Consider the following 20,371-nt stretch of genomic DNA (forward strand, 5'->3'; position numbering starts at 1 on the left):
CTAGTTTACTGGGCCCAGGCTCAGTATTGAAGAATATGTAGAGTTAACATGCTAATGAAGCATAGAGTTAGAATATGAAACCAGCATTGGAACATAGAACTGTTGATGCATCGTTCAGTACTGGAATGTGAGCGATATGCAATGAGGGCAGCCTGGTACTGGAGAGATACAAGATTAGAAATCAAAGTGCGTGCCGATGGGTTCCCAAGGATAACGGTGACCAAATGCAAAAAAGAATATCTTATGTGAATGGTAACTTGGACCCACCAGTACAAAGGATGGACATCTCCATTAGCTGAGTTATAGATAGGCGTATGTCGACTTGTATGGGGCTTGTGTTTAACTCTTTTTGGGGTAATCGTGTAACGATTGATTTGGCAGTGGTCACATGCACCCAGGACCTGAGAGTTTAAAAAGGAGCGATTTTGAGCAGCTTTCCGAGTGCACACCCTAGCGAGATAGAATTAGCACAGGTTAGCAGACATTCACGTCTTTCAGACTGACAATGGATGACCTGTTCTTTTGGTCGATTGAAGTTTGTTTTCAGGACTTCACTGTTGTCTGTTTCACTGTAGAATTTGTGACGTACAATAAAGCCTGTCAAAAAGGATTCAGGTGTTGAGCGCTCCGAACCAAAATGGTATCTAATTTAAAGACCTATCTAACACTATCAGTGGAACATCGGAACAGGAGTAGGCCATTCAGCCCCCCGCCTGCTCCGCCATTCAGTTAGATCATGGCTGATTTGTACCTCGACTCCATTTACCCGCTTTTGCTCCATGTCCCTCAATACCCTTACCTAACAAAAATCTATCAATCTCCGTCTCGAAAGCCTCAATTGCCCCAGCATCCACAGCCTTTTGGGGGGAGAGAATTCCAGATTTCTACTGCCCTTTGTGTGAAAAAATGCATCCTGATTTAACCTCATAAAAGGCTTAGCTCTAATTTTAAGATTATGTTTCCTCGTTGTTGATTCCCCCACCAGGGGAAATAGTTACTCTGCATTTACCCTATTGAATCCCTTTAACATTTTATACATCTTGATCAGATCACCCCTCACTCTTCCACACTTAAGGGAATACAAGCCAAGTTTATGCAACCTGTCCTTATAATGTAACCCTCTAAGCTCCAAAGTGTCAGTACTGCGCAGTAATTGTTGGATTACCCAACTTGCTGCGCTGTCAATGTAACATTGGTGGAATGGAAATGTAATTGGTGAACGGAATTGATACTGGATGTTTTGAGGCGGTGTGTGTGTATCCATACACCAATGACGGAAGTACTGCAGCAAATGTGGTGGTGTGTTTTTTTTTGTTCTCTCCTGCGTAGTCCTATCGCAAGGAGATGGAGTTAGTCTACAAAAGATGTCTTCAAAGTGAGCCCGAAGCACACGGTCAGTCTCCGCGCAGTCAAAGCCTTCCTAGGGCTCACAATAAGAGACAACAGACAAAGCACATTCCTCAGCATAAACCCAGCAGCGATGAAAGCTCCAAGGAACAGGGAGGTGAAGTCCATCAAAAGAGCGCCCGGCTAGTGATGCATCGCAACCAAAATGAAAGGGTGAGTAATAAGGGTGACTGCAGCGGTTCAAGAAGGCGGCTCACCACCACCTTCTCAAGGGCAGTTAGGGATGGGCAACAAATGCCGGCCTTGCCAGCGATGCCCTCATCCCATGAACGAATAAAAAGAAGAGTTGAAATAAAGGAATGTCGGAATGAGTGGGTGGAACAGTATTACAGAGCGATGGAGCCACTTTGCACATCAAAATGGTAGGGCTCTAGGTTGTGTACGCAACCCTGCTGATGAAGTGTTGGCAGTCTTTTTTCTCCTCACCAATTTTCTCCTTTCCCCACCTCTCTGAAGACATTGACTCCTCGGAGTACTGATACCTGGCCCAAGTGGCCATTGTGATGCTTGACTGTGAATAAGGTGGCGAGCTATTTGACTGTGGGGAGCATCGCATCCCAGTCCCTGCCATCCATACGTGTACTTCCCACAGAGTTCACCACATAGTGATAATTTGGTGAATCTTGCCCATCTTAACCCAGGTCTGAGGCCCGTGGGAGCAGTTCGATCACTCTGCACGGACCAGTTTTCAGCAGGTCAGCGCTAATTTGCCTTCCGCATTCCCTGGGAGGAAGTGGGGAGCCTCGGCTCGATGCCCCACCCTGATGGCACGACTAAGTTTAACACCTCACTGTGAGGAATCAAAAAATACAAAGAGCAAACCAAGGAGCACTGATGCGCAAAAGTTAAAAGGGAAATCCATTTAATATCGAAACAAAAGAATTGTGTTTTATTTACTGAGCTACTTACTTTATTCAGTACTATTAACGTTCGGCAAACACCATTGCTGTAATTTGCTTGGGTATGTGTCTCAGCTACTCACTTGAGAATCTCTCTGACCCATTGAGGAATTGTTGCTGGTCTTGGTTCTGCTGTTAATGGGGAGGCAAGTTGCCCTCCTAGAAAGGAGGGAAGATAAATAGCCTTCCTTGGAAGTTAGAGCAACATTGGTGAAACTGTAGATTTTGTAATTGTCTAAGGACTGTAAAATTTGCATGTATATACCTGAGACAGACTGTACTCAAGAGGATTATAATATTTCAATCCTTCAAAAAGTGTAATTATACATTTAACTTATTTTACACTGACAGAAAGATAGCTGTTCTGGTAATGATCCAGTGAAGGCTGGAAGAAGCAAAGTTCACCAAAGGTATGTAACATTTATCAGTGAAGGCTTGTGTTTTGTAAAACTGTCTTGAGATTCAGCAGATTAGTGATAATTTGCCTTCTGCTTTCCCTGTGAGGAAATGCGGACCCTCTGCTTGATGCCCCACCCTGATGGTACAACAAAGTTTAACACCTCACTGTGTGAGGAACCATGGAGGAGAATTCAGGGCCTACTACTCAGGGTGTAGCTCTCCCAAAACTGTGACACTTGCTATAGGATTAGATTTTTAAAAATACAAATAGCAAACCAAGGAATGCTGATGTGTAAAAGTTAAAAAGGGAATTCCATTTAATATCGCAACAGAAGAATTGGATTAAAGCTTGTATTTTATTTACTGAGCTACTTACTTTATTCAGTACTATTGACTTTCAACAAATACCATTGCTGTAATTTTAGTTTTTAGATTTTTTTTATATATATGTAATTTTTTTTCCCCAGCCAATTCCCTGCCCTCCTGTCCTCTCCTGAAAGCATAGAATTTCACAGCACAGCAACAGGCCATTCGGCCCAACAGGTCTCTGTCGGCGTTTATGCTCCACACAAGCCTCCTCCCGTTGAGTCCTTACTGAGGCGCGCTGCACCTCAGCCAAATGACCATTTTTCATGTCGGAGCCACAGGCTACTTGACTTTGGAGGAGAATCGCAGCCCATCAGACCATAGTCTCACCCAACCGCCACACCAGCTGACTTCGAGCAGGGGTCGCTGCATTACAGTCAGGACTGGGAAACTTGGCGAACCAGGCTCGATCCCCAGTCCGGGTGGAGTTAGCTGTTCTGTATGGATAAACACAATGGGGGGCCTCTTGTGTGCAGTTTTCAAAAAGATTACAAAGATCTTTATTTTAAAAAAAAAATCAGAAGGGTTTTGATAGAGTAAATAGGCAAAAACTGCTTCCACTGACAGGAGGGTCGGCAACCAGTGGACACGGATTTAAGGTGATTGGCAAAAGAACCAGAGGGGAGATGAGGAGAATTTTTTTTACGCTGCGAGTTGTTATGATCTGGAATGCACTGTCTGAAAGGGCTGTCGAAGCAGATGCAACAGTAACTTTCAAAAGGGAATTGGATAAATACTTTAAAGGGAAAGATTGCAGGGCAATTGGATAGTTCTTTCAAAGAGCCGGCACAGGCATGATTGGCCAAATAGCCTCTCATGTTGTATGATTCTATGTGTTGAGTGGATTCAAGCTGCAGTGACTGACTGTGGTGTGGTCATGTGATGGGGCACTTTATTGACATGTAAATGTACTGTGTTGTGGATTGATTGATGGGTTATGAGTTCATGCCCATAATTCTGATTGTGTGGGGCTGGGGGACAGGGACCTCAGTGGGATTGAGTGCTTCCCTGGAGAGTCAGTTTAAACTGCTTGCAAGCTCCTCCTGGTGGCTGATTAGGAGCAGGGTCTAAGTTGAGCAATGCTGAGGCACGAGATAGCAGATGTTTCGCTGGCTGCAGTTTGTTTACTGGTTCTTTCTTTTTATGTCTTGGTCACAGGGAGAACAAAGAGCACACAATCCATGACGACCAGAAACGCTCTCCTGAGAAACCTGTCAAATCCTGCAATGATTCTTCACACAAGAGCCGAGAAACTGCCACAGTTAAACCTTTACCTTCCCGGAACTCTGAGCGGGGTGAGGGACAATTTCTAGGTACTTTTTACATCTGGCTGAGTTCAGTGATCGTTTTCAGTTGTTATTTCAACACACTGAAGGCGGGTATATGGAGTTAGGTCACAGGTGAGCCAAGATCTCATTGAATGGCAGAATAGGCTTGAGGGGCTAAATGGCCTACTCCTGTTCATAGAACAGTTGTCTTTCAGTGGTGTCAGCCATGGTTCAGTTGGTAGCACTCTTGCCTCCAAGTCAGAAGGTCATGGGTTCAAGCCCGGCTTCAGAGACTTGAGCATCAAATCTAGGCTGACCCTTCAGTGCAGTACTGAGTGAGCACTGCACTGTCGGAGGTGCTGTCTTTTGGATGAGACGTTAATCCGAGGCCCTGTCTGCCCTATTGGGTGTATATAAAAGATTCCATAGCACTATTTCGAAGAAGAGCTGATGTCCTGGCCGATATATATCCTCAACTAACATCACTAAAATAGATTATCTGGTCATTATCACATTGCTGTTTGTGGGAGCTTGCTGTGCGCAAATTGGCTGCCGCATTTCCTACATTACAACAGCGACTACACTTCAAAAAGTACTTCGATGACTGTAAAGCGCTTTGGAACTTCCTGAGGTTTTGAAAGGCGCTATATAAATGCAAGTTATTTCAACCAAACGCCTTTTTATATTTTTCAACTGTTGAGATCAACATGACTATACATTGTGTCAGATTGCAGGACGTGCGATTGTACTGTCAGCTCTAACTGCACTGTTTCCTGGGTGGCTCTGTGTTTGTCCAGTGAGCAGCTGAGCCATTCAAACCAGGAGGGTCTGATCCCTGGTCTATGTTGATCTCAGCTGGGAGAGTGGTAGGCGTGTTAACGTTTGGGTTCGTGGGGTCAGGGAAGGGGTCATTAGCCAGGGTCTCCACTCTTGATTGTTATTCAGCAACACCCGCTGAGTGTGTGTGCGTGCGTGGAGAGGGTCGGGCCTATCTGTGATACCTCCCAAAGTTGAAGAGTTTGCTGATTCACTGTTAGGGCTCACACATGAATAAGAGTCATTGGGTGAAATACCAGAGCCAGTGGAACTGTATCCTGTAGAGGAATCAATGATTTGAGAGGATAAAATTCAACTGCAGTTGAAGACAACTCGAATGAGGGTAAATGTCTCCTGAAATGGCCAAATTTCAAGGGCTGCGCTGTGCATTTAATGGAGCCTCTGTCCACGTAACAAGTTCAAAGCCTGTTAATTTGCATACGTCTCAGTTACTAATCCTAAGTGATCTTGGTATTCTAATATAGGATTTATTCATCAGTGAGGTAACAAAGTGAAGAATATCCCTTTTTTTGAGCCTCAAGGTGCACAATAATAAAAAAGGACATGCCAGCGAATAAGAAATCTTAACTGCAAATAGGACTGTGTTGGCTAGGCTATGAGAGCCTGATTGCCAGGGATTGGGGCAGCGTGTAGCCCATGGGCTATAGTTTCTGCACCCCTGGCCTAATGTAAACTTCAAATCAGTCCTAAATCAGCAAGCAGTGGTTAGCTTTGCATTTAACTTCTGCATACAACAGACAGAATGACAACACTTGTTTCGAAGAGAGGACCACAGGCAAGGATGAGTGCTGTGTGAATTGATGGAGAATTTTGGGATGCACTTGTATTCCTGGTTTAGTTCCATAATTACTCACACAGTGTGTTCCTCTATGGACCGGCTTTCCCCATAAAGAGCAAAGGAAACAGTGGACAAGTCATCTCCTTTGTTTCTTTCAGACCTCACAGCAGTTGTGTCAGGGGCATATCTCATTACATAATGATGGTGTGTAAGGCATGGTGGTACTTGAAACCTAGACACAATGATTTGTGAGATAGTACAAATCAGATAAAAGGGGCGGGAAGGGAGGAGGGCTCTGATCCTTCTCTGTGGCCTAGTGCTCAGTCAATATTGGGGAACTAAGTCCTTGACAGATTTATAGGTCCTGCCGCCTTCTCTAATTCAATGAAGATGTGAGGAATCCCCCAGAGATAAAGTTACTTAAATGGCTACATTCTTAGGACAAGTTTATATCATTTTAGTCAGGTATAAAGTCGACAAAAGAGGAAGTTTGGTTGATTATGTTGCAATAGGCAATGTTTTTGCTTTTAATCTTTTAAAATGTGCTCAACATGTATTAACATTTTTCCACTCGGCTCCCGATCGCAAACCAGTGACTGACAGATAGGAAGCTTAACACGAGCAAACACAGAAAATTCATGAGAAACACAGACGGTCCCTCAGCAACCGGAAAGAGAAAAGACAGGTTAATGTTTTGGGTTTAACCCTTCGTCAGACCTGTTGCTCTGACAAAGGGTTATACACAAAACGTTAACCTGTTTGATTTTCCAGTTGCTAATGAAGGTGCTGTTGTTAGGCATCGGTATCAAGGTATGTGGAACAAAGGCAGCTAAATCAGTTGAGGTACACATCAGCCATGATCTAGTTGAACGGTGGAGCACGCTTGAGGGGCTGAATGGCCTATTTTTGTTCCTATGTTCCCGCTCTCTGTATAATCCAGCATTTTCTGTTTTTAGTTTGATTTTGAGTATGAGCACTTTTTATTTGCAACTTACCGATGCTCTGTACTGTAAGCTGCACCTGCAGTACCCTTGCACACACTTGGGCGTCCCTAAACCTTGGCTCTTGCCAACCTGTGCCTGAATCCTGTAAGTAAGTGAGGTGTGTCCCTAGGCGGGGGGGAGAGTGCGCATTCCACATCGGGGAAAATGGAAACTACTTGTGTGTATTTCTCAGCATGGTGGTGGCTTTTCAGTGCATGTTGGACAAGCAGTTGACCAAATCAAGAAAAAAAACCTTTTTAAGATGTGGAATAAAAGTCGAAGAAACAAAAGGGGAATGATAAGTAGAATAGACCTACATATAAGTGAATCATAGATGGGTTCCAAACAACTGAGCATGTGCAAACTTGCAGCCAATTGTAATATTGATAATGCAGTTTATAGATGGCAACTTAGAAAACTAACAAAAGTTGACCAACAACTTCAAAAAAAAGTTGACAGAGCTCCAAACAAGCTGATAGCTCAATAACAGTTCTGAATATAAACACATGAAGAGAAGGAATTAGACTGAGAGTGCAGTGGGACACTGGCTTGTCATAACAATAGCTGCCGGGATACAAAACATTCCATTGCTTTACTGCAGGAACCGGGACTCCGAAACCAATAGTTCATTTTAAAAAAAATTCTGTTTCAAGTTTGTGCGCAACAAAAAAAAATGGCAGAACGTAACATCTGATTGGTTCCAGTCCTGCCCTTCAACCTGCCTGGTTCTGATAGGCACCAGTCTCACTGTCCAAATGATCTGATTGGTTTAAACAGACCCTCTCGAACGCCAGTGAAAAATGTTGACTTTTTCTTGTAGGATGCTGACAAGCTGAAACAATGATTGTCGGCTTAAAGCGCTGATGGCTGACATGTACGGCAGTGGAATCTACTCTACAGTGTAAATGGGCCAGATTGCACAGCGGTGGCAGTCAAGAAGTCTCTAGCATTAATGCAACATGTGGTTGGGTTAAAACTGTATATACTACAGTAATGTGCTACCCAATTGTATTATTACTGAAGCTCCATTTACCTAGGGTTGCTTCCAACATCAAGTGCCATCAGAGACATGAAAATCTTTCTCCCAGGATGTTGCTAGGTGCCACTGATGGCAAAATGCCAGTGACACATTTGTGTCGGGTCTGCCATTTTGGTTCTGGCATTAGGGAGGCTGAGCTTCCAACCACCCATAGAGGGCAGTAATGTCCTTTCGCCTTTGCTGTCCTCCATAGACCTTACCTTGACAGTGAACATGGTCCTGGGCAAAATGACAATGTTGCAAATGTAACTGAGCAACTGTGCATATCTTGCACATCTGTAGCTACTCCATTGTTGATGAAAATGGCCCGCTTCCAATCCCACTCAAAACTGCACTTTATTCCCCTTTTTACTTGCCAATTTCTACTGACTCCTGTCGCCTAGCATATTAACTTCAAAATCCTTGTCTTCATCCTCACACCCCTGTTCCACCCTACCTCAGTAGTCTTCTGCACGCTTTCTTCCCACTCTGGTCTACTGTGAATCCCCCCTCCCTCTGCTGCACCATTAGTGGCGGAGGCTGTGCACTCTGGAATCCATTTTCTAACCTCTCTGCCTCACTATCTTTTTCCCTTCTCGCAAACCCTCCTCAAAACTTACCTCTTAGTCATCCACCCTATCCCCCCTCCTACTTTCTACTCAGTGTCCATCACACCCCTTGTAAGATGCTATGGGATGAAAGGCTCGGTATAAATAAACGTCTATGGAGATGGCATGCTTGTTTGATATTTTAACTGAAAGCATGATTGGTGCAAATAATATTCTGGTTTCAGACACTTCTAAGTTGCTTGTTCCTGATGCGGCCCCAAAAGATTCTCCTTCACTGCCATGTTCATCGCTGTCTAAGAAGGTAAGGAAACCTGTTTCTAGTACTGTGGCGATTGGTATTATTCAACTAAAAGGTTCCTCTGTAAATGTGTGATGGAATACTCTCCGTTTGCCTGGATGAGTGCAGCTCCAACAACACTCAAGAAGCTCGACACCATCCAGGACAAAGCAGCCCGCTTGATTGGCACCCCATCCACCACCCTAAACATTCACTCCCTTCATCACCGGCGCACAGTGGCTGCAGTGTGTACCATCCACAGGATGCACTGCAGCAACTCGCCAAGGCTTCTTCGACATCACCTCCCAAACCCACGACCTCTACCACCTAGAAGGACAAGGGCAGCAGGCACATGGGAACAACACCACCTGCACGTTCCCCTCCAAATCACACACCATCCTGTCTTGGAAATATATCGCCATTCCTTCATCGTCGCTAGGTCAAAACCCTGGAACTCCCTTCCTAACACCACACGGCCTGCAGGGGTTCAAGAAGGCAGCTCACCACCACCTTCTCGAGGGCAATTAGGGATGGGCAATAAATGCTGGCCTCGCCAGCGACGCTCATGTCCCAGGAACGAATAAAAAAAAACCATCAGGGTGATGTTTCAGAGGTTTGCTTGTGAAGGAGGCACTGCCTACAGATAGGAGAGAGGACAAGAAGGGATCCTTGTCTCAGCCTTTGGCTTATACATCATTACTCTGTTTAACTGCCTGTTATTTTTTTCTGGGTCGGTTATTTTTTTCCAGCATTTGTAGCACAGTGTAGCTTTGTATATTCAGACTGTTGTCCTCTGCTCCTCTTCCCTAGAGCTGTGGCTTGGCAGGAGCTCTGAAACTGGAGGTTAGAGCTGTAAGAATAACAACCATTTGTGGTTGATCTTGATCTTCTCCGCAGCAAAGTATTCTTTATTTTTTAATCCACCGTTTTTTATTCCCGGTTCTCCCTTTGCTGGAGTACAGGTGGCAGGCACCTTCTGATACACATGAATTATGGAGAAGGTAACGACAACATCTTGCATTTATATAGCGCCTTTAACGTAGTAAAACGTGCTAAGGCGCATCACAAAAGCATTATCAAACAAAATTTGACACCCGAGCCACAAGAGGAGATATTAGGACAGGTGACCAAAAGCTTGGTCAAAGATGTAGGTTTTAAGGAGCGGCTTAAAGGAGGAGACATAGGCAGAGAATTTTAGGAAGGGAATTCCAGAGCTTAGCGCCTAGGCAGTTGAAGGCACGGCCGCCAATGGTGGAGCGAAGGAAACCGGAAATGCACAAGATGCCCAGAATTGGAGGAGCGCAGTGTTCAACACGTGTCAGCAGGGTACTTGACCAAGGGAAGAGCATCAGGCCCCAGCCCCATCCTGTCCTTGTGCAATGTTCACATACACTCACTCCCAGCAGTCACAGCTGGAAGGCGATCAGGACAGAGAATCCTGCACGATTTTCCCTTCCTTAATCCAGGGGTGTTGAGGTCAATTGTAGTCCCCAAATAGCTGTCCAGGTGAACTTAGCACAAACTGGGGATTGGACCTGGTTGGGAAGTCTAGGACTAGGGGACATAGCCTAAAAATTAGAGCCAGGAGTGAAGTTAGGAAACACTTCTACATGCAAAGGATGGTAGAAGTTTGGAACTCTCTGCAAATGGCAATTGATGCTAGCTCAATTGTTAATTTTAAATCTGAGATTGATAGATTTTCGTTGATCAAAGGTATTAAGGGATAAGGCGGGTATATGGAGTTAGGTCACAGATCAGCCATGATTTCATTGAATGGTGGAACAGGCTCGAGGGGCTAAATGGCCTACTCCCGTTCCTATGTTCCTAGACCTAGCACTTTCGGGCTATATAGTTTAGCTGTTCACTGATAAACACGCTGAGTTATCAAAGGAGCCTACTGTAGTAACTTCAAAGCAAAGATAGTGAGTTGAGGGGTCATTACATTGGCCTCTTAGCCTCTGTGCTAGGGAGGGTAAAACACAGACAGAAGCCCCACTCCTGACTGCCCTCATGCCGGATTGTGTCGGCTTGAGGTAAGGACAGAATTGGCCCTGGCTGTGAAGCCTCCCTCCCCTCATCCTCCCCCCACCATTGGAATGGCCTGCCAACATCCATGGGACAGTACCAGAGGGAAGTGACACCAATGCAGCTTTACTACAAGATAAGTCAATGCAAACAGGAGAGGAGGGGGTCAGAATGAAGTGTCCCACCCAAAGTTTCACATGCTGACTGACCTGTGAAGGACGCTATATAGATGTCTCTTTGCGTTTCATGTTTTATTTATTTCCTCTCTCCAGGAAGTAAAACCAGAAGTCCGTGTGAAAAAGACTCCGTCAAAGACTGAAAAGAACGCTCAGGGAACAAATTCTACTGCACAAATTCCTGTCCGAATTACACCAAGGGTAAGATGAAAAATACACCATATCTTTAATGAAAATGCTTTGTTTTTGATGACAGAATAAGTAGTTTTGGGTGTTGGCGAAGGGTTTGACAATTGCCAATGCATTGTATAAAGAAAGACAAAAGTATATCTATTCTGACTCTTTAATGTATGGTCAACCATGGCTTAGTTGGTAGTACACTCGCCTCTGAGTCAGAAGATTGTGGGTTCCCGCTCCAGAGACTTGAGCAGAAAATCGAAGCTGATGCTCCAGTGCAGTACTGAAGGAGTGCTGCACTGTTGGAGGTGCCGCCTTTTGGATGAGACGTTCAAATGAGGCCCCGTTTGCCTCCTTAGGTAGACGTAAAAGATCCCATGGCATTATTTCAAAGAAGAGCAGGGGAGCTTTCCCCGGTGTCCTGGCCAACATTTATCCCTCAACCAACATCACCGAAACAGATTATCTGGTCATTCTCTCATTGCTGTGGGCAACTTGGCTGCTGCATTTCCTATATCACAACAGTCACTTTACCTCAAAAGTACTTAATTGGCTGTAAAGCGCTTTGGGATGTCCTGAGATTGTGAAGGACGCAATATAAATGCAAGCCTTTCTTTCATTAACTATATTAATATACTTGTATTTGCACCTGGTGGTTAAAGACCCAGCTCAGTGCAGCACTAAGCCATACAGATGTTGACTCCTGCTAAAGTCCATTTTTAACCCAGGATGTAGGGTTCCCTCCAGTACTTCCCCTTTGTCGCCGTTCTTCATATGTGAATATAGACAGTAGGTAAGTATTGGGCTGTTTGAGGACACCACATTTTGGTCTATTTTCTTATTCTTAGTGTTGTGGAGCTTTTACTGCTACCCTGGCTGAGGTCAGCTAACTCAGCACGCACCAGGAATTGAAACTGTGACCTTTGTGGGCCGTTTGAATCTTAGAACCTTACAGCACGGAGGAAGGCCATTTGGCCCATTGTGTCTGTGCCTGCTCTCTGAAAGAGCTATTCAGTTAGTCCCACTACCCTGCTCTTTCCCTATAGCCCTGCAAATTTTTCCTTTTCAGGTATATATCCAATTCAAAGTTACTACTGAATCTGCTTCCACCACCCTTTCAGGCAGTGCATCCCAGATGATGATGATTCGCTGCGTGAAAAAATTTCTCCTCCTCTCCCCTCTGGTTCTTTTGCCAATTATCTTAAATCTGTGTCCTCTGGTTACTGACCCTCCTTCCAGTGGAAACAGTTTCTCCTTACTTACTCTTATCATAACCCATCACAATTTTGAACACCTCTATAAAATCTCCCCTTAACTTTCTTTGCTCGAAGGAGAACAATCTCAGTTTCTCTAGTCTCTCCACATAACTGAAGTGTGGCACAGTATCACAGTGTTGTACATTTACCTACTAAACTGAAAATGGGAACTCAGACGAACATAATCGTTTCTGCGTTGTATTGCTGCGATACCGGGGCTTTGCCATTGGATGGCAGTCTTGACTCTTGGAACCCACAAATGCCATCTGGAGGTTTGAATCAAATATTGAAGGATTTAAATAATCTGAGTTTTAGCTGTTCATTGTTGGGCGAGGGGTTAATTTTGTCTGGGGGCACACCACTGACTGTCCGTGAAATTCCTTTGTGTGCTTTTTAATGGAGTCATTAACCCATTTGTTTTAAACAGGTGAACAGTTACATTATAGTAGCTCGGAAAGGTGATTTCTGCAAGTACATTCAAGCAGTGTGCAACCTGAAGAAATTAAACCCTGTGGATTCGAGCAGCCATGTTTTTTTTTGTATATTCCCACAAACATTAGCCAAAGTATGGGAACATTACAGTCATGATGCTACTTTGCTAAATAATAAACAGTGGCTTCCACAAATGCTGTCTGTTCATTTAATTTACATGATTATAAAATATCACATTAAGATGTACAGATCTGGGAACTAGCTGATACAGTGGGTTAACCACTGGCCTGGGACCAGTGTACAAATCCAGCCCAGACTGATGGAATGAAAATCTCCTCTGTTTGGGGTAATCAGTCCAGTTTCTAGTGGGCACAAAATTGTCCCTAATTTGGCATAAATTGCGTACGCTCTTAGAGAGGCCTCAGTGTGGGAAATGGAAACGATGTCTCACCTCTTCTGTGGTCTTGACTGAGGCACATTGATGGGGTGAAAAGGGAGAGAGCTTTACTCCGCCTGGTCTGGGAGTGCTTGCTGCTGACAGTGAATGCCTGCAATGGGAAGAGTTTAATTCCCCAGCACTACATGCTTTACCTTCAAGAACACTTTTTTAAAAAAAAATTAAAAAAAATATGTGCCACAAAACATAACATTTATAGTCACACCCAGCCTAATGCTGCCATTACGTTCCTGAAGTAATAAAAACAGAAAATGCTGGAAATACTCAGCAGGTCAGGCAGCATCTGTGGAGAGTGAGACAGAGTTAACGTTTCAGGCAGATGACTTTTCATCTGATGAAAGGTCATTGACCTGAAATGTTAACTCTGTTTTTCTCTCCACAGATGCTGCCTGACCTGCTGAGTGTTTCCAGCATTTTCTGTTTTTATTTCAGATTTCCAGCATCCGCGGTAGTCTACTTTTGTTTTAATGCTCCCGAAGTAACCAGTTTCAGTACAATTTGAATAATAAATACTAATTATGAAATGTTTAAAAAATATTTTATTCATTTAGCAAAATGTCCACAATTGCAATGTTTCCTAAAATAAAACCATTGGTGAAAGAGCACACCCAAAAGGTTACCCATCTCTCCCTCTTACATGTTGACTGACCTGCGTGTTTTCAGTTATTATTTCATATTTCCAGCATTGGCTGTGCTTTCCTTCACCGTTTCCAGTTGTCTGTTATAAGCTGGCTAACTTATCCATTCCTGTGCTACTCTGCTGAGAGATTGGAGCAGCTGGGTCTGACCTATGCAAGAACGCTTATCAACAAAATTGCTTGCAACCTTGAAGGTGAAAGATTTGCAGGGGAATGGGACTAAATGGATAGTTCTTCTAAAGAGCTGGCACAGGCACGATGGGCCGAATGGCCTCCTGTGCTGTTCTGATTCTATAACCTCTGAACCACTGAGGTCAAATGTACTGTCGGTACTTTTATCTCTAATTCTCTGTCCTCTACTGAGGCTATTAACTTGCTCACCAGTGTGCAGTTGAAATGGCAGCAGTGCCTTACCCACCTGGCTGGTATTCATACACAAGCCACGACAGTGATTGCCGGCAGGCATCACAGCCAGCCCGATCCTGTCCTCACCTGCACCCCCAAACACATACTTTCTGCAAGAGTCACTGAGCAGTGATCAGGAGCAGAAACCCCGACTCATCCTCCTCTTCCCCCCCCCCCCTCCCCCACCCCAATCTGAAGGCACTGAGGCCAATCGGTCGGTATGATTCAGAGGAGGAGACTTTGCATGTCATTCATTGGGATGTCCGCATACCTTCAGTATATTAAACAAAAGAACAAGTTGAATTCCCACCAGTGGGAGTGGAGTCCCAACGTCAGGCCTTTCTTGCACGTGAGCTGCCCAGCTGAGGGGTGATGGCTGTAGCGGGTGAAGAATCGTCCTGCTTGCTAATGAGATCCACGCCACTGTTGGGGATTCCATTTGCCGGCAACCTCAGGCTGGATCTAATTTTTTTTAAAACCCACAAGAGCCCGAGGCAGCTTAGGTTCGAATCCCTTATCTGCTATCAGGGCACGTTATTTAATAATTGAATCTAGAAAATTTTAATTATTTAAAAAGTACATGCCTGTAAATCCCAGTTGGCCAAATTGGTGGATGAATGATTAATAGGTTCATATGATATTCCTCTATATGTTACTTTAACACGGTAATATAACCTGTTTATTTTAAATGGGTTAATTCCTCAGCTAAAATATCAGAACATTTAAATGTTCATCGCTGACAATGGCCAATGGGAATTACTAGGCTTGGAACCAAAATTAACTTTTTTCTTGAAGCATATTAAATATTAGTTTTATTTCTAACTTTTGAAAAGTGGGCATATGAATGTGACCTTCATAAAGCATTAATATCTTGTATATTAACTGTATCCTTTGCCCCTGCTTCCTCCCCTTTTCATGAAGGCACTGACCCATCCCTGGGGTATGGTGCTGTTGGCCCTAGTCACCTACCAGTGCCTTAGTCAAGTGACTATAACATATGAATAATCAGGCTCAGCGGGCTATTCATCTGGGGTTGGCATCACAGTTGACCCAGTGTGGACAGTCTCCCATGTGTGAACACCAATTGAGGACAGGAACAGGCTCGACTCTGATCTTTACCATGCTCAGATGGGGAGAAAACTGTATAAATTAAATGCAACTGGTAATGGGTATTGAATGAGGTGCAACTTTATGCTGTAGATTTACATTAGAACAATTTTGGATGAAAAAAGGCCATTCGTCCCATTGAAGCTCCTCCCTCTAGTACCCTAACTCTCCCAGCCAAGGATCCAACTCCATTTTGCACGGCCCTGATGTCTATTACTTTGCCTGGCAGATTATTCCAAATATTTGCCACCCTTTAAGTAAACACATCCTACCCTAGAACCTGGGTTGATACTGCTCATATCCATTTCAATTCGTGTCCTCATAGGATGGGTCTTTGTTGGCTATCAGTCTTGGGTGGATTCAAACCTCCAAACCCTGGAAATGAATGGAAAAGTCTGCTACACTCAGTGCCTCACCTAGTCCCTTACATCTGTGCTTGTTACCAGGGGTGTAAAGGCGAGAGTATTTCATTCGTTAGGACTGTCATAGGCAGGCGGGGCGGGGAAGAAATCCTGAAGATTTCCTATTTTGAAAAATTTAAATCTCCAAGATGATGACATACCCTGACCCCTCCCCCCCCCCCCCCCCCCCCCCTCATGTTTGTTCTTTTTACAGATTGATGGAATTAGTAGAACTTCAGGAAACATTATTGTACCGAGGACAGAGTCTTTGAGGGAACCACCAGTCATGAAGACTAAATCGAATGAGTCTAGGTCCTCCGAGCCACCGGTAAAAAGGAAAAAAACAGTGCAGGTTGGCAGTCGTTTAAGGTTTTGAACTGATACTGTTGCTAGACCCCATTTTGTTAAGTAATATTCTCGCTCTTGTTTTGCTCTTTGTTACCAATTTCTACCTCTTGCCTTTCTCTCCTGCCGTATCTCTGATGAGCTACAGTACCATTATCGTAGAATGTCCTCCGTTACCTCACCCGACTAGCCGACACGACAGTGGGCATGTGTCGTCGTCTGGTACGGACTGCGTTGGGCTTGGCGGTGACTGCCCTGTGGTGAATATTGACTATTCACAAATAAATAATAGCCATTTTGGCAAATTACTGGGTAGTGCCCACCCACGGTGCTGTACCCTTGAAGGAGTGAATATTTTCAGATGGAGAAAACTGGCAAGAAAGTGCGCAGTGTAGTGCATTATGTCGACGTGTCTTGTTTTTGGGATGTGGCGACGCTGTTAAGGCAGTATTTATTGCCCATCCCTAGTTGCCATGAGTATGTTAAAACTCTGATGTGGAGATGCCGGTGATGGATTGGGGTGGACAAATGTAAGGAATCTTACAGCACCAGGTTATAGTCCAACAGTTTTATTTGAAAATCACAAGCTTTTGGAGGCTTTCTCCTTCGTCAGGTGCTCACCTGACAAAGGAGAAAGCCTCCGAAAGCTTGTGATTTTCAAATAAAACTGTTGGACTATAACCTGGTGTTGTAAGACTCCTTACATATGTTAAAACTCAGCCATGTAGCATGGGTTTGGAGTCACACGTAGGCCAGACCTGATAGTCTCCAACTCTGTCACCACCCTTGACTCCATGACCACCACTGTGTTGTGTGACTGTTTGCCCGACATCGTCATAAACGAGCAAGCATATTCTCCAACTCAATGCTGCCAAGCCTGAATCCATTCTACTCTGCTCTTGTCAACGCCTCCGCACCGTAGCCCATGATTCCATCCCTACCTGGGCTGCTTGCTCATGCTGACCTGATGGTGAGCAACTTTGGTGTCTTGTTTTCACTGAGCTCAGCTTAAAAGCCCATCTTTGGAATTCTCTACCCCAGAGGGCTGTGGAGGCTCAGTCATTGAGTACATTCAAAACAGAGATCGATAGATTTCTAGATATTAAAGGCATCAAGGGATATGGGGATGGTGCAGGAAAATGGCGTTGAGGTAGATCAGCCATGATCTTATTGAATGGCGGAGCAGGCTCGAGGGGGCAGATGGCCGTCTCCTATTTCTTATGTTCTTAAGTTCTAACCACCACCAAGTCCACCTATTTCCATCTCTAATGTTGATCACCTTTGCCCCTACTTCACCCCCCTGTCACTGAAACCCTTCTCCGTGCCTTTGTTACCTCCAGACTCCCCTCTCCTGCCTTCCAAGTTTTAGCCTGTCCAAAAGTCCCATTCTCCCCTCCCCCCACCGGTCTTTACTGATCTCTATTCCCCTCCCCCCCCCCCTCCCCATGCCCCAATATATCAAATGCAAAATCCTGTCCTTCTCCAGAAGTTCCTCCATGGCCTCCCCCTGTCCTTACTTCAGTAGAGCCTCTAGGATTAAATCCAACCACATGCCATCCATCCTTTCAACCCTGACCTCCTTTGCATTCCCCCCTGCCCCGTCTTTGCCATGTGCCATCTTCAGTCACAGAGCCGTTAGCCATCTTGGCTGCACAGTCTGGAACGCTCTTCTTAAACTTCAACCCCCTCCTACCACCCCACCACCTTGCTGCCTTTCAAAAACCACCTCAAATCCTACTGCTTTGACCATTCCTTCAGTCAACTCCCCTACCCCTTCCCATCATTGCTCTGGGTCCGATTTTTGCCATCATGAAGCCCCATGGGATGTTTTATTATGTTAATGGTGCGATTATAAATGCAAGCTGTTGGTTAATTCTCAGTTGTCCCCTTTCTCATTGCTTAATACATTAATCCATAAATCTGAAACCTGATTGGTCCCTCTTTCTTCCGCCTGATTGGCTAGCAAGTACCAATCAGGTTCTGGGGGGTGGGAATAAAGATTGTAGGCGTGTCCCAACTCTACAGATAAATGAAGTAAACTGAACTCATTCTTAAAAATTTAAAAGGTTGACCCAAGTTAAACTATAAACATCTGAAAATGCAATTTGTACCCAACAGTTTCACTAACAAGCAGCCATAGAGAAGTCTGAGAGGGGCTTAGGCCTGCAAAAAGCCTGGGACTAGATTTACAAGCAGTGTCGTGTAATTCTTTTGATTTATGGAGACTTCATTAGAAAAGTGCCGGAGGGATCGGTTGCTAAAGTCTACCTCAATTCCAGAAAATGTTTTTCAATTTTAACCTGTGAGCATTGCAATGAGAGACCAACTAGTCTGTACTATTTGCTTCACACAAGGCTGGCTTTCTCTGCCTTATCAGTGTCTCTCTTTATCTGAAATGCTCAAAAACCTGCATCATTTAATAAAAAATGATTCTATAAAAAAAACATGTAAAAGGTTAAAAAAAAAATCCGTATACAGTCTGCCAGCTGTGGACTGTAATTTTAGTTGAATGAGTGCAGTATCTAAAAATATTTAAAAACGAGTTGATGACACCATCCAGACTTTTTAACAACAGTACATGCTGCACCTCAAACACCGTGGAACCGTTAGTGACTCATAAATCATTAATCCAGCCACTAGTGTCCAGGCTTTTAGCACTAGTTCCTGCATCACCTAGTCTTCTGGTTTCAATAGGAATTTCTGACACACTATTCAATGCCATTCTGTTAACAAACTTTGTTCTGATTCATTTCAAGTTTAATGGACTTTTAAAAAAAAAAGTCCCCAATTTTTCCCCCTCCCTCGCTGAAGGCTTTGACTTCCTTACCTAGGGTAGTGTGGGACAGACCATGATATCCCTCACGTACATCATCCAAATGGCCATTACTCACATGGGAGTCCAGATAATGAGAATTGGCAAGCTATTTGACCATGGGGTGCACCATAGCCAAGCCCGATTCTATCTTCACCTGACATGGTACCAGGGATGAGAGACTTCAGTTATGTTAGCAAGTTCTGGACAGCATCCAGGCTTGGGCTGATAAGTGGCAAGTAACATTCACACCAGACAAGTGCCAGGCAATGACCATCTCCAACAAGAGAGTGTCTAACCACCTCCCCATGACATTCAATGGCATTACCATCACCAAATCCCCCATCAACAACATCCTGGGAGTCACCATTGACCAGAAACCTAACTGGACCAGCCACATAAATACTGTGGCTACAAGAGCAAGTCAGAGGCTGGGTATTCTGTGGCGAGTGACTTATCTGACTCCCCAAAGCTTTTCCACTATCTACAAGGCACAAGTTAGGAGTGTGATGGAATACTCTCCACTTGCCTGGATGAGTGCAGCTCCAACAACACTCAAGAAGCTGGACACCATCCAGGACAAAGCAGCCCGCTTGATTGGCACCCCATCCACTACCCTAAACATTCACTCCCTTCACCACCGGCGCACCGTGGCTGCAGTGTGTACCATCTACAAGATGTACTGCAGCAACTCGCCAAGGCTTCTTCGACAGCCCTTCCCAAACCCACGACCTCTACCACTTAGAAGGACAAGAGCAGCAGGCACATGGGAACAACACCACTTGCACGTTTCCCTCCAAGTCACACACCATCTTGACTTGGAAATATATCGTCGTTCCTTCATCATCGCTGGGTCAAAATCCTGGAACTCCCTTCCTAACAGCACTGTGGGAGAACCTTCACCACATGTACCGGAGCGATTCAAGAAGGCGGCTCACCACCACCTTCTCAAGGGCAGTTAGGGATGGGCAATGCTGGCCTTGCCACCGATGCCCACATCCCATGAATGAATAAAAAAAATGTGGAGAGACTAGAGAAGCTGGGATTGTTCTCCTTAGAGCAGAGAAGGTTAAAGGGGAGATTTAATAGAGGCGTTCAAAATTATGAGGGGTTTTGATGGAGTAATAAAGGCGAAATTTACCACTGGCAAGAGGGTCAGTAACCAGAGGAGACAGATTTAAGGTAATTGGCAAAAGATCAGAGGGAAGATGAGAATTTTATCGAGTTGTTATGATTTGGAATGCACTGCCTGAAAGGGAGGTGAAAGCAGATTCACTTGTAACTTTCAAAAGGGAATTGGATACATATTTGAAAAGGAAATATTTGCAGGGCCATGGGG

General features: G+C 44.5%; 1 protein-coding gene across 1 annotated transcript in view; it reads left to right on the plus strand.

The window, feature by feature from the left end:
- Nucleotides 1–20,371, plus strand: part of LOC137344533 (hepatoma-derived growth factor-related protein 2-like) — a 62,892-nt gene that overhangs the window by 20,637 nt on the left and 21,884 nt on the right. The window contains exons 3-8 of the mRNA XM_068007578.1: nucleotides 1,330–1,560; nucleotides 2,658–2,716; nucleotides 4,230–4,366; nucleotides 8,749–8,825; nucleotides 11,099–11,203; nucleotides 16,090–16,227. Coding sequence (XP_067863679.1) covers nucleotides 1,330–1,560; nucleotides 2,658–2,716; nucleotides 4,230–4,366; nucleotides 8,749–8,825; nucleotides 11,099–11,203; nucleotides 16,090–16,227 — 747 coding nt within the window. The remainder of the gene's footprint in view (nucleotides 1–1,329; nucleotides 1,561–2,657; nucleotides 2,717–4,229; nucleotides 4,367–8,748; nucleotides 8,826–11,098; nucleotides 11,204–16,089; nucleotides 16,228–20,371) is intronic.

The sequence above is a fragment of the Heptranchias perlo genome, chromosome 27 (genome assembly GCF_035084215.1).
Source record: "Heptranchias perlo isolate sHepPer1 chromosome 27, sHepPer1.hap1, whole genome shotgun sequence".
NCBI classification, from domain to species: Eukaryota; Metazoa; Chordata; class Chondrichthyes; order Hexanchiformes; family Hexanchidae; genus Heptranchias; species Heptranchias perlo.